At 47.2% G+C, this 14,173-nt stretch overlaps 1 protein-coding gene across 1 annotated transcript; it reads left to right on the plus strand.

Annotated features, from left to right (window-relative positions):
- The first annotated feature begins 4,278 nt into the window (after positions 1–4,278).
- Positions 4,279–13,841, plus strand: LOC135807030 (transcription initiation factor TFIID subunit 3-like). The gene is made up of 6 exons (XM_065321124.1): positions 4,279–4,597; positions 7,113–7,822; positions 9,873–9,901; positions 10,693–10,756; positions 11,745–11,908; positions 13,099–13,841. Exons 1-6 carry the CDS (start codon positions 4,417–4,419, stop codon positions 13,175–13,177), a joined length of 1,227 nt encoding a protein of 408 aa, XP_065177196.1. The 5' UTR covers positions 4,279–4,416; the 3' UTR covers positions 13,178–13,841.
- Positions 13,842–14,173: the final 332 nt, after the last annotated feature.

The following is a 14,173-nucleotide window of genomic DNA, read 5'->3' on the forward strand; positions in this document are numbered from 1 at the left end:
CAACCTGGTTGAGGGACCAAATCCTCGAAATCTCCCGCTTCAAATCATAATATTTCGAGCGCTTTTCAGCCATTTTCTTATTGATGTTGTTCTCACCAGGAACGCTGATGTCTATAATGTAGGCGATGCGCTCCTTGTCATCAACAAGGAGCAGATCGGGCCTGTTTGCTGATAGTTTCAGGTCAGTTGGGACCGAATACTCCCAATAGAGGCGATACTGATTACTCTTGACCAATGCCTTGAGCTGGTGGTCGAATCGTGAAGCACCAGTAGGTAGATCTCGTGCTTTACACATTTCGAAGTGCACATACTTTACTATCCGGTTATGTCGTTCAATGTAACTGGTCCGAGCAAGAACTGGGCAGGCACTGACAATGTGGTCAATTGTTTCTAAGCTGCCCTTGCAAAGCCTGCAATTGGCATCAGTTCGAGGAATTGACTTCATTATGGCGTATTGGTAATTTTTCGTTTTGAGGGATTGGTCTTGTGCTGCCATAATCATGCCTTCAGTTGAAGGTTTCAGTGTCCTTGATTTCAACCACATGAAGGTAAGCTCCTTATCTAGGCGATTCTCCTCCAATCGGCTCCAATATCTCCCATGCAGCGGCATAGTGGAAAGTGTTTTGGATTTTCGCTCAGCGCACGCTTGTTTAATGGTATGCTTATTGGGTAAAGCTGGTCCAGCTGCTGGCAGATCCAAACTCGACAGGAACTTAGCGGCCTTTGCAGTTATTGAGTGGCTTTTTGTTGTAGGTTTTTGTTGATGATACTGATAAAGCAGGCTTATTCTGTCTATTGGGCTGGTACTCATGTAGCGGGCCAGGCCACACATGCTCCGGCCGTGCATATCCTCACAAGAGACCAAGCCCCGGCCTCCATCTCCCCTCTTCATGTAGAGCCTGTTGACTGAGGCTTTGGGGTGGTGAAATCCAGACGCAGTCAAGGCTGATCTTGTCACTCGATCTGTGGTCTTTATTATTATTATTATTATTATTTAAATTTTGAATAGGGCAATCCCCACAGGCCTAAGGCCTTTTTACAGGGTACCCTATGTGATCACGTACAGATTTGCGGAATAGTGAAAGCGAGGGGCAAGAGCGAATGTCAGCTGGAAGATAATTCCAGCGGTCAGAAGCCAGAAAGCTCAACGCGAATAAGCCATAACGATTGCGTGCTTTAGGCAGAGCAAGTGAATCTATGGACTGGGAACGTGTACGGGCAGCTGTGTGTGTTGCGGCAGAACGAAGGCAGAAGCAATCAGAGAGCAGAGTGCTACACATGCCACGTAGGGCCCGAAAGACAAGAATAAACAGTTTAAGCTGATAGCGCAGTGCAATAGGAGCAAGGCCATATCTGGTGTGTAAGACTGAAACATCATAGTGCCAAGGGAAACCAAAAACAATCCTAACAGCGCGGTTAGCAATACGAGTTAGTCTATCATGTTGTGTGGTGTGAAGGCAGTGTACAAACGCATTAGAACCATACTCAAGGTGTTGAACAAAGAATTACATGTTCACCTCTCGATAGGTAGTCATCGGCGGATAATGCCGGCATAATTTTGAGCATAAGGCCACACTGAAAAAGGTCTGTGGTTCGACTCACCCGACCGACCGTACATTTTTCAGCCCGACCGTAACTTTTTTTTCGGCGGGCTGTCGTGTGACTGACGTACGCGTGGACTGAACACGTCCACGTCTTTTGTACGTGCTGTGCAGCGTGAGTCTGCGGACGCAGGCGGGACTCGAGACTTATTTTGAAGTGACCGTCCGGTTGAGAGTGATTGCCTCGTTCCAGATTAAAGGGGAAGTTAAGGCAAAAATTAAAATTTCACCAGTTGTAGTCTTCGGGGTGCTGAGTCGAATGGTCTTGGTCCGAGAAAGCTGAGACGCTCCCTTCCTACTTGAATCCCAATCGAACTCGCGCACTTCCACCGAAACTGGGTGACTGCGCCCTACTAGATGGGGATTTGTATGCAAAATGTCACTAAAAGCGCCATTTCGTTCTTATAAAAGCACGGATGACCGCGATTGGCCCATATGTTGTAGACTTTTGGACGCTGAGTCGACTGGTTTTGGTCCGAAAAGGCTGCGATACAGCGTTCCTCCTTTATTCCCAATCGAACATGCTTGAACAAGCGGTCAAGTGCTCCTGGGTGCCAAAATCACCTGGTCACCACGTGCACGCCAGCAGGCGACAACTTTCACACCAAGGTTCAACTCGAGTTCAACTCGAGTGACAGGACTGCACCCAAAAAAGGTCAAACAGGCTAGTAAGTTGTACCCTGCAGGCACGGTGACCAGGTGACTGACGTACGCAGGAGCACGTGACCGCTTGTTCAAGCATGTTCGATTGGGAATAAAGGAGGAACGCTGCATCGCAGCCTTTTCGGACCAAGACCAGTCGACGCAGCGTCCAAAAGACTACAACATATGAGCCAATCGCGGTCATCCGTGCTTTTATAAGAACGAAATGGCGCTTTTAGTGACATTTTGCATACAAATCCCCATCTAGTAGGACGCAGTCACCCAGTTTCGGTGGAAGTGCGCGAGTTCGATTGGGATTCAAGTAGGAAGGGAGCGTCTCAGCTTCCTCGGACCACAACCATTCGACTCAGCACCCCGAAGACTACAACTGGTGAAATTTTAATTTTTGCCTTAACTTCCCCTTTAAGGACGGCCTTCTGTTTTGGGACGAAGGACAGACGAGATTGCACTTTCCTCGTGTGGGAACGATATTTCACCTGTACCGGTAAGTTGCTGCTCCATGTGTGCAAGCACAGGAAGCGTCGATGAAAAAAGCCCATGTACTCGTGCACGCCGACACCAAACTAGCAATACATGTACCGGTACATTGTACAATTTGTACTTCGAAGTAATTCCCGAACTTACTTTTTATTTCTGCCACACAATGTTTCAAAGTATTAGCCAGTGATCCCTTTATACAACATGTATGGCATAACACTGCGTAATAATGCCGATGTACTGGGTGTCTAAAGGCAGTACAGTGTATTTACATGTACTAAAAAATATATTTTTAAAAAAAAATCCGCCCGCCCGCCTTTAAAATTATTATTAAATCAAAAATTTAATAATAATAATAATAATAATAAAAAAAATGTCCATGTTAGTCGAACCTCACACCTTCTTTAGTTTGGCCTAATCACGGCTTTCTGAAAAATAGCATTGCCGAACATATCCTTCAGCATAACTGCTGCATAAAGCCGCTAGGGCCTCAAAGGTCAAAAGTTCACCGTCCAGAGTCCGTTGTTTGTTACCAAGACAAGGGAAATCCTCCTTACCCATAGATCTACACCCGGGACTCGGTAGGGAGTCGTACCATACCACGGTATAATATTTCTGGCACGGCTATAGACTAGATCTTCTTCCATGCAGTTTTCTCCGGAAGTCCACATTAATTTTGATCCCGAGTACACATTCTATACATTTTAGTGGCATTATAAATTTATAATATAAACATGAAAGAGCACAGTGTCGACATGTCATGAAGCATAATTTGAGCATAATTTAGTGATTTTCAGAGCATATTGCCAGCATACTGAAAAGCATAATCCGTGTGATTTTCGAGCATTATCCGCCGACGTCTAGTCCCGGGATCCAACTGCAGTTACCCCTGCCCCCCCCCCCCCCCCCCCCCCCCGGTGAAGGTAATACTTGATAGATCTACTACTACTTCGAAGTAGTAGTGTGGGTGATAAGCTTCACTAGCACCATTTGATTACACCAGAGTTACGCACACGCACGCACACACACACGCACGCACACACACACACACACACACACACACACACACACACACACACACACACACACACACACACAACGTGACACAAGTAGCTTTGGCACTAGGCCTTTGCGGATAATGCCGGCAGACAAAATGGCAGAATTCGGTACTTTTTCTGGTAACTAACGGATGTTTGGTATGTGGATAAAGAAATGGAGCAGAATTCGAGGAATTGCCCGCCATAAGGCTTGTAAAGTTAGTTGTATGGTCACTGCTTTTCGAGCAGAATCTGCCACCTTTTCGAGCATCAAAATTGCCTAGTGCCTACGTACCTAGCCCTGACAGAGGCCACAGAGCAGAGCAGAGCTGGAGTGCAGTGGCACAGACAGCTACCGTCTACGAGGAAGTCAGCGATCAAAACACCACAACTAACCTGTTACACTGTACTTGGCACAAGCTCTAGCGCTAACGTTACTCGCTAGCGCGTTTTTGACGAGGATGATCACGTGCACTTGTGCCACCTTTGGAGTTTTCACGCAGGGATGTTCTGTTTTGAGTTTTGTGGTTGTTTTCTCATGCATGGGCAAGAAAGCAAAATATTCAAACAGTGAGGGTCGAATAAAATCAATTTCAGGGTGCAAGCAATGCATTTCGTTCCCCGTCCACGCATGCTAGATGGCTGAGCATGTGTCGGTGTCGGAGTATAGCCGTCGTATTCTCCGGGTTACCATAGCCAAGCTGTGTGAAGACATTGGTTGGCAGGCAATTGAATCAACAGCATTGAGTGTTCTGGTCGAAGTCTTGGAAAAGTACATTCTGTCGTTGGGAAGACGTGGGCATCTTTGGCAGGAGCATGGTAAGCCAAATGGGCCTATTTTGTGTAAGGAAGTACAACTGGTGATAGCAGTCAATAAATTGTTTCTTCAGACATTGAGTCCCGTATCCACTCCCTCAAACTATGAACAAAATTACAAATGTAGTTGGCAATATCTCATCGGGATGTTCATGTAGATGGCTAGGTTTCTTGCGGATCACATGAGTGGTACTCACCGGCTCTATGTGCATGTGAAGTCCCGAAGAATGCAGCCAAAGTATGGCCATATGCCATGTATTACATGGCACTCAACTCTCTCTCTCTCTCTCTCTCTCTCTCTCTCTCTCTCTCTCTCTCTCTCTCTCTCTCTCTCTCTCTCTCTCTCTCTCTCTCTCTCTCTCTCTCTCTCTCTCTCTCTCTCTCTCTCTCTCTCTCTCTCTCTCTCTCTCTCTCTCTCTCTCTCTCTCTCTCTCTCTCTCTCATCTGGTCAAGTTGACGCTGAATAGTGTCCATAACTCAATAGTCCCTAGCTCAGAACACTGTTCCTATGTGGACTGTGTGGACATGTGATATGCTCGATGCGACGACCGCCGCGAAACCGGGAAATGTCCGAAACGTACCCGTCTTGCTTCTTGTGACGCGAAATGCGATTTGTGACAGTTGCAACGAGAAAATGCCTGTCGCGAGCTGTCGCGTACGATCGCAAGGCACCTGTCACAGAAGTTGAAGAAAGTTCAACTTTTGCGATATGCGGCATACACAACTGGAGTGTGAGTGCAGTTTCTACTCTGAGTGCACGTGTATAGTACTACTAGTGCATAGGGATGTCTCAAACACCAAAAAGATTGTCAACCGTGTGTCGATGTCGTAGCTCGTCGCAACTCGCGTGCCGCGCCGCGAAACGTATTGTGAATCGGCCTTTAAAGGCTGGTTCATCTTTTGCGATGCGATGTGCGATTTTCACGTTCTTTGCAGCAAAGTTGTACGGACGAATCAAGAGTTGCTTGTAGCTTTGCAAACGTTGTACCTAGCTACGTGAATGCCATGGCGACATACATGTGCATCCCCGCAATGCGTTTCGATGCACATCAGCAAGGTGACGTCGCATCGCACTGCAGCATCACAGATCGCAGAGCACATTGCAGCGCCAAAATGCTACTGTGAGTCTCACTGTTTACAGTACCAGTATACATGCAGCAGTAGCAACACTTTTCACCAGTCTCAGAAAGGTGGTTGGACTACTTATTAGGGAGGGCTGAGTGTTCTGATCGTTGCCAATACACAGTGGGCTCAGACGCTGCACCTCATACGCTATGTAGCATGTCTTATGCGAATGTGTCTTGTCAGAAGATATTGAAAGCGTCCTGTCAAAAGACATTGAAAGTGTCCTGTCGGAAGACATTGAAAGTGTCCTGTCGGAAGATATTGAAAGTGCCCTGTCGCACGACATTGAAAGTGTCCTGTCGAAAGACATTGAAAGTGTCCTGTCCGTAGACATTTAAAGCGTCCTGTCGGAAGACATTGAAAGTGTCCTGTCGAACGACATTAAAAATGTCCTGTCAAACGACATTAAAAAGAGTCCTGTCAGAAGAGGTTGAAAGCATCCTGTCGAAAGATGTTGAAAGTGTCCTGTCAGAAGACGTCAGCTGTACTCGGTGTAGTCATCAGATGACAGGTTGACACAAATTGACATCTCATTCTTGAGATGACGGTCCAGTTTTTTCCTGCATTCACAATCAGTACTATATGCCGGTACCAGATACCGTATACAGTGTACTATAAAGCGTTGATGTAATCTGTATTGCAAGAAGTACATGATATAATGTCAATTTTGTAAACTATGATATTAGTAGGCTGTATAGCAATCACACACACGTACCCATATAGTATTATACACATGCATGTCCATGCACCCCCCCCCCCCCTCCTCACACACACATACACACACACACACACACACACACACACACGCACATGCATGCAAGCACACCACGTACACACTCATACACACACCATGTACCATGTATACGCCCGTCTCAAGAGAAGCACGCAAACCTGCAACTGCACTGGATGTGCACCCACAGATTTTCTCTTATAGCAACGATAGCGAACAAGATCTGAATGAGACAGATCAAGACTAGCGCCAGATAACTGTCTAATCCACACAACTGGCAAAACCATGTGAATCGACCACCATTGCACACCTGGTCTGCACCACACGGAGTACACCGGCATAAAACGGCCAAGACAGTTACCCATGCACACCCTACACTTGCTGGGGTAACACACACGCACACACACACACACACACACACACACACACACACACACACACACACACACACACACACACACACACAAACACACACACACACACGCACACACACACACACATATTGCATACAGGCATGTACTGATTCATCAGGCTACAGTCACGTGCGCCTAAATCTATCATGCTGCATCGATTTCATGCACTCCAAGTTTCCTGGACATCTCTAAGTCTGCAGTAGTCACATGTCCAACCCAATGTGTTCTGTGTGTTTCTGTTTTGCTGCAGCTATCTGCAGCCATGGTGACTTTGTCAACTTGGCTTCAGAGCTGCTTTACACAAATGCCAACTCGCTGAATGAAATCATCTTGTTCGCATCCAGTCGAGATTGCCCGAAGTTGCCTTTTCTGACAAAGTGCTTCGAAGAGAACTATGAACATCAGTCGGTGAGGCTCGGTAAGGATCACTTGAAGGCACTGTTCGGAAACTTGGACAGCGACACTGAGGAGGAGCAAGAGGAAAATGATGTCATCCAACCTGAGAACCCAGATGTTCAGCAGCAGGAGGAAGAAGTAGAGGAGAGAGAAAAAGGAGGAGGAGAAAGCTCACGTCACAGTGCAAGAGATGGAGGCGAAGAAGTGGTAGAAGAAGAAAAGGAGGAAGAGGAGGAGGAGGAGGAAGAAGATGAGCCCATGGAGGAAATCCTTCCAACACCTCCAGAGCCAGCAGATGCTGTATCACCACAGTCCAGCCCGGCATTACCTGCCACCGTAATGGAGGCGGAAGTTCTGCAGCCAGAAGTTTTACAACCCAAGGTTTTACAGACAGTAGTTCCGGAGATGAAGCTTAGGATACCAATTCCGCCCCTTGTCATAAAGCAGAAGCCCTCAGAGCCTTTGGATTTGGGAACATCAGCAAAGAAGCATAAGAAAGAAAAGAAGGAAAAGAAAGAGAAGAAAGAGAAGAAGAAGGAAAAGAAGGACAAAAAGGAAAAGAAAGTAAGTGAAATTTGCTGGATACAACCTTCATCTTCTATCTTTCGAGATGCAATGTTGTCCGACCCTTCTGCCGATCATGTTGTGTGTTGTGTGTGCGCGAGCGCGCGTGCGTGTGTGTGTGTGCATGTGTGTATGTGTGTGTGCTTGTGTGTGTATATGTGTGCACGTGTGTGTGTGCATGCATGCGCACGTGTGTGTGCATGCATGCGCACGTGTGTGTGCATGCATGCGTATGTGCGCGTGTGTGTGTGTGTGTGTTTGTGTCAGCTAGTTCGGTTGGTGGGTACACTTATGCCAGATAGTGTTGGGCCTGTTGCCAACGGGCTCGGCTGCTTGATGGTGTATTGTTGTACCTACCACCTTTGTTGGTTTCAGGGTTCATATACTTTTTTATTTGAAGTATACATACCTGTTAACCATGGACTGCTTCTGGCTAGATTAACTCTTGTGTAATCAATGGTGCTGGTGAAGCTTATATCAGATCCACTCTGATTTAGCCACCCACACTAGTACCAAGTATTACCTTCACTGGGGGCAGGGGTACCTGCAGTTGGATCCCGGGACGGATACCCTGATGTCGTCAATCCTTTTTCTGCACCTTGTCCTCACCCACTTACTGAGGTGTGGTGAGCCCATAAGTGGGATCATTTCAAGTCCACCCTAGTTTGGGGATTTCAGGGTGTGTCGGCCGTTGGGTGGTTCCATGGCCAATTGAGTCATCTTTCCAAGATTCCTTTTGAGTCTCTCTCCCCTCTCCCAGGGAGACCCACGTGACCAGTTTTGGCAGTGAGCAAGTACAAGTGTTGTGTGTGTGTGTGTGTGTGTGTGTGTGTGTGTGTGTGTGTGTGTGTGTGTGTGTGTGTGTGTGTGTGTGTGTGTGTGTGTGTGTGTGTGTGTGTGTGTGTGTGTGTGTGTGTGTGTGTGTGTGAACAATTGGGCCAGACTGTGCATCGATGATCTACCGGAAGAAACATGTGTTCATGCTCTTCCGTCTGCCGTATTTTCGATATCTGTTCTACCCCTGTCTACCAAGTAGCCGAAAACAATCACATCCAAAGCAATCACATCCATGTGCTCTCGTCGTGATGCTGCAATTGTATGCGCTGCAAAGGATGTTTCGAAGTCAATGTACACACAGAAGTGTCACATGCACTGATCATGTGCAGGATAGTGAATGGAAACTGGTGTCATGAGGAAGGTGTCGTCACCCTGAACCAGCGCTCATCCCAGTGTTTGCAGGTCTCGGGCCACCCAGCGCCCAGCGCTAAGTTGACTCACACCATTATATTTTGTCGAGCAGCGCTGGACATGGTAATAGGTATGGACTGAAGCACTAGGCTGCGCCTGGAACTTGAAAACAAATGGCATGGGGCCAACACCACCTCACTCTGCCGTTAAAACTAGTGTTGAAAGGATCTCACCGGTACTCGTTAGCTCACTCGCCAGAAATTCGGCTCGTTTGTGCGGCGAGCTCGTTTGCACCAACGAGCATCGTATACGATACAGCATGCACATTACAGTACAGTCAGTGCATCTAGTGAACTTTCCGTTCGAACGAAAGTCATGCTTAGTTGTTTTGGAATTTTTTCCGCAATGCAGCGAAGAGCAAGGCTACTTGCAATCTTTGGAAGAAAAAAAACCCAGTCTTTTCTTACAATGGCGGCTCAACGAAGGCGCAGAAAAGACATCTCGACACCAAACACCCATCCAAAGTGAAGCTAGGCGAAAGCAGGAGCAACCCCTGCCGGCGGTGAAATTCAAAGCAGCTGAATTAAAAAAATCACCTTTGCCACATCAGTGAAACTCGTTAACTCGCTCGATAGTGGAACTGTTCGCTCGTTTGTTATAGATACGAACACTAGTTAAAACTCCTTCATGTGGTACCCTAATTAGACACAAGTAGAACGTTTTCCTTGTGCACTTGGACACTGCAATGCTGTGTACTTCGAAGCACATCGTGTTCTTTCATTTCACTTTGTTACCAGTACAAACAATGCTACCTTCTCATCGAAGTATCAATATCCATGTTTTGTGCTTGCTCTGCATTCAGGGGGAGAAGGACAAGTCCAAATCATCAAAGTACGTACATGCACATTGGTGTCGGAAGGTATTTTGGTGTGGTACGGTCAGCCATCTGAAGTACAATTTACTCATGGGGAGTAGTGGCTGAGCTGAGAATTTTGGAAATTCCGAACCCAGATCAGTGTGTTTTATTGATTCACGGGGTGACTGGGGCAAAAAGTGGTGCGGTCAATACCGTAGTGACAGTAGCGTGTCCGACGTCCCTGATGCACTTGTAATGTGGTATTACTCGTGGCAGTTAGCATCATTCTTGCGCTGTGTTCATCCTTTCAGCATTGGTTTCCAACACTCCACGCTGTACCCTGGTTTGTTTAGGACTCGAGTGCATGCACAGTTGCATGTCAGTGTCTGGCACTCTCAGGACCAGAACGTGTTGGACTAATGAATATTCTGTACAAAGGCCGACGTGTATTCTCACATCAAAAGGACTGTAGCACATGACTTTACCCTGTGTGTTTTGATTCTCGTTTGCTTTGAGACGTTCATCATGCTCATCTGCATTTCTGTATAGACTGACCATACCCCAAAGTAGGACTGTGAACCCTAGATAACAGCAATGCCAGTATGCTGTTGAATAACCGACATGCCCGATAACTGAACGCCGCACAAGCGACATGCAGCAGCACTAATAGCTAGATTTCACAATGGCGTGAGCGGAGATATAGCACACTGCACCGCGCTGCACTCGTGGACGACCCAGAACATTGCAGATCACCGTCATTGCACTACATACTCGCCAGGCGGTCAACATGTGTGTTGTGTTTCCTCTTTCCTCTTGATCTGTCCAGGAAGAAGGGAGGTTTGCCAGGTGACACTGCGCCCTTGGGAGTTCCTGTTACTCATGCTGATATGGTACGTTCAGTGTTCTGAAAATCTTCATGACAAAACGAAAACGAACATGATCGGTTTCAGTACTTTTACATGTGGTCAACCTTGTGAATAACGGCCCTAGATTGGGCGTGTGAAAAGTGCTGTTATTCGTGACCTGTCGTTACACGTGAGGTTGAAAGCATGCAGTCTGATGGTTACTGGGTCTGAACCAGGGAGTCGTAAAGTACCAGGTATTTTACGACTCCCTGGTTTGAAGATAGTGTCGTCGTTGGCGGGATGCTGTTGTGCCTGAGGTTGTATTCCCGAGGTTGACTGTAGTATAAAGCTGTCTGGTGAGTCGTGCAATAACCCGTTCCTTAAAATTGCTGGTTGCCATGTCAATGCTCTATACAGCGGGATTAACAGAAGCTTTTTTTGCAATGCGACACGCGATGCGACAGCCACGAAACCGGGAAATCCCCAAATCGCAGCCATCTCGCACCCCGCACAACTGCCGCACTGGACCATCGCTAACTTGAGCTTGGCTCAACTTTTGCGGTTCGACAAGCGATTTGGCGTACGATTTCGACCTTTTCTACCGCAAAGTTGTACAAAGGTTCAAGAGTTGCCTGTAAATTTGTACAAGTTGTACCAAACCGCACGAATACCATGGTGACGCACCCAAATGCATTAAACTTCGCGCCAAATTAGCAAGGCGTTGTCGCATCGCTGACTTCTTCTGTGAATGGTATTTCGCGAGTTCGCATCGCACGACTCCATCGCAGATCACATCGCATCGCCCAGTGAACGTAAAATGTATTGTGACTTGACAGCGAGACTGGATCGATGTTCATGCTATCAATTTTTTTAAACGAAACTCCTCGACCAACCCACCAGGAACGAAAATGTTTCGTTTCGTGTAAAAGGTCGATAATCACGGACGGCCCCTAAGTTGATGTGTGTTTGCATTGCCCTCGCTCCCCACAGTACTAGTAATGTACTGCTGTGCTGCTGTGTGCTGCTTGACCAGGCGAATTTGACTAGGCCAGTTGTGGTGCCGGTGGTGACACAAGAAGCGACATCAGCCAAGGACGACGAGCAGGTCTACATATGCCCAGTGTGCAAACAGCCTGACGACGGCCTCCGCGCCATGGTCAGCTGCGAAGTGTGCTGCAGTGATGTCTGGTACCACATGTAAGCTTCCCATCCCTGATCCTCTCTATCTGTTGTTTCAGTAGTCGCTGCTACACTCCATTCATAAAATGGTGGACTTCTAGCTTTTGGCCATAAATGGGTCGAACTTTGAGTTTTTCAGAATTTTTTCTGCAAACCTATGGAATCCTCTTCCAATTGTGTGTCTGAAGTCTATTTCTCCAAAAAGCAAGCCCTAGGCAGCATCTGTGGTGTGACCTTTGTAGTGTGATTACTAATTACTACCTTTGACAAGCGAAACTTGGCGCGTTTTTTACTTCAAATTACTAGAAATAACTCACACTTTACAATCAAAACTAATGATTGACTCACGAAAATTCAACTAATTACTTTGTATTGCTCAACAAGGACATTAGAGACATCTGTTAGGCTGAATCACTCTCCTCTGATTCAGAGATCGCAGTTTCTTCTGGAGAGGAATTGTCCCTGTTTTGAGACGAAAGTGCGACTAGAGTGGATTCAGTTGCAGCAAGTACCTCTGTTGTAATCGCTCTGAAAATCTCGATGTCGCTCCTGTGTGCTGTGCTCGAGCCACGGTGTCGAGGGTAGTCGTTTCCGCCGCCACTATCCAGGTTGACGTGGTAAGAACTGTGCAACACATCCACAAGTGCCTGGACTCCAACTGTTTTGCCGGGTATTCTCGCCAACTGTCCAAATTGCCTGCAGCAATTCCTGGCGATTTTCCTTAGCCACCAGAGACGCATCGCTCTGGTGGCTATTGAAAGACACTAGGATTGTTTGGCATGGACGTATGAACTCTTTGCTGTCGGAGTGACCAAGTGGAGAGAGAGAGAGAACTCCTTGGTTTTGCATTGCAACGCGAAAGCACGACGATTCTCCTTCGCAGAATGGACGCGCGCACTGTTTTGCTGGTACACGAGAGACTGGCTTGCCTCTGACTAAGTCTGAGCCATGTGCCACTCACCAGCTCGTCGCTTGGCTTCCTGCACTCGGTTGCATGGAGCTACAAGTGCGTAGGTCGTACCTCACAGCCTTGTGAAGTTGTGGTACCAACACAAAAAATCAAAAAAAACGCCAAGTTTCGCTTGTCGGGGGTAGTAGGGTCATGTGTTTTTGGGAAATGTGTGCCACTCTATGGCAGATAAGATGTTGCAGTCAGTCTGTGTTGATGCAGCATCTCTGTGCCATGTATCTTTGTATCTGTACTGCAGGGACTGCGTGGGCTATGATCCGGCCTGTGGCCTCGACTGGCTCTGCCCAAGCTGTACAGCCAAGAGTCGAAACCGGTAGCACCCCCTCCCCCCCCCCCCTCTCTCTCTCTCTCCTCTTGACTTCAGGCATCCCCATCTCTCGTATGTGAGCACATTTCTTGTACTGGTTTATACAGCTAATACTTTTACAGTTTGCGATAGCGTATTTCACACCTGCAGCACTCCCTACAGGAGCGCTCTCGTTTCAGAACCCCCCCTAATCTAATGGACTATTCACCGGCAGGCACCCAAGGTCCATTTTGAATTTCATGAACATAAAACTTGCTCGTTTGTTGATCTACATGATCCCTTTCCCTCCATTTCCCGCTTCATTGGTAGTTTGGATAAGTACGTACATGTGCTGCGTTTGTGTTGTCCTCTCTTCCACTGAAAAATAGCCTGCGCTTCGATAAACTTGAAAGTGATACACCCATCGATCCCATCCGCCCGACATGAAACGCATGCACGCATGCTTCCGCCCATATAACATACCATTCAATGATGATCTTATACACCTATCCTAACCACTCGCTTTCTGATTCACAATGAATCTGCTCTACTGCTTGCTCTTTTCTTTTGTTTTTACGCAACTACTGACTCATTGGCTTCCCTCAGATTTCTGCCAGAGAGCCAGTACATGTACTGATGCCCGTTATCACATTTCTTTGATTTTGTGTATCAGTGATTGCTCCCAGGCCTCGTGACCTTTGTCCGTTACTAGAAATTGAACCATTCCTACAATTGTAGTTGCCATTACTACAGGTCTATCCTCGGTCTGGTTGGTACTACATTGGTTGGTCATAAGACAAACCTCGTTAGTGTAACAAGAAGGATCCACGGGTGTGTGCGATCCCCGGTAGCCTAATCGGTAGGGCACGGCGGAAAGACAGGGGTGCTGGGCTCAAATCCCGCTCGCGGATCCTTCTGTTGCATCATTGGCGCCCAACGTTGGGCTCGAACCCACGGCCCTGAGATTAAAAGAGCTTTTGCAACATTTTAGACTTAAAATTAGTAGACAACGATGCCGTGCCAACCA

The sequence above is a fragment of the Sycon ciliatum genome, chromosome 1 (assembly GCF_964019385.1).
Source record: "Sycon ciliatum chromosome 1, ocSycCili1.1, whole genome shotgun sequence".
In the NCBI taxonomy this organism is placed as follows: Eukaryota; Metazoa; Porifera; class Calcarea; order Leucosolenida; family Sycettidae; genus Sycon; species Sycon ciliatum.

Coding starts and splice junctions, on each gene's coding strand:
- LOC135807030 (XM_065321124.1), top strand. CDS start 4,417: ATGGCTGAGCATGTGTCGGTGTCGGAGTATAGCCGTCGTATTCTCCGG. Junction 4,598..7,112: donor GCATCTTTGGCAGGAGCATG/GTAAGCCAAATG, acceptor GTTTTGCTGCAG/CTATCTGCAGCCATGGTGAC. Junction 7,823..9,872: donor AGGACAAAAAGGAAAAGAAA/GTAAGTGAAATT, acceptor CTCTGCATTCAG/GGGGAGAAGGACAAGTCCAA.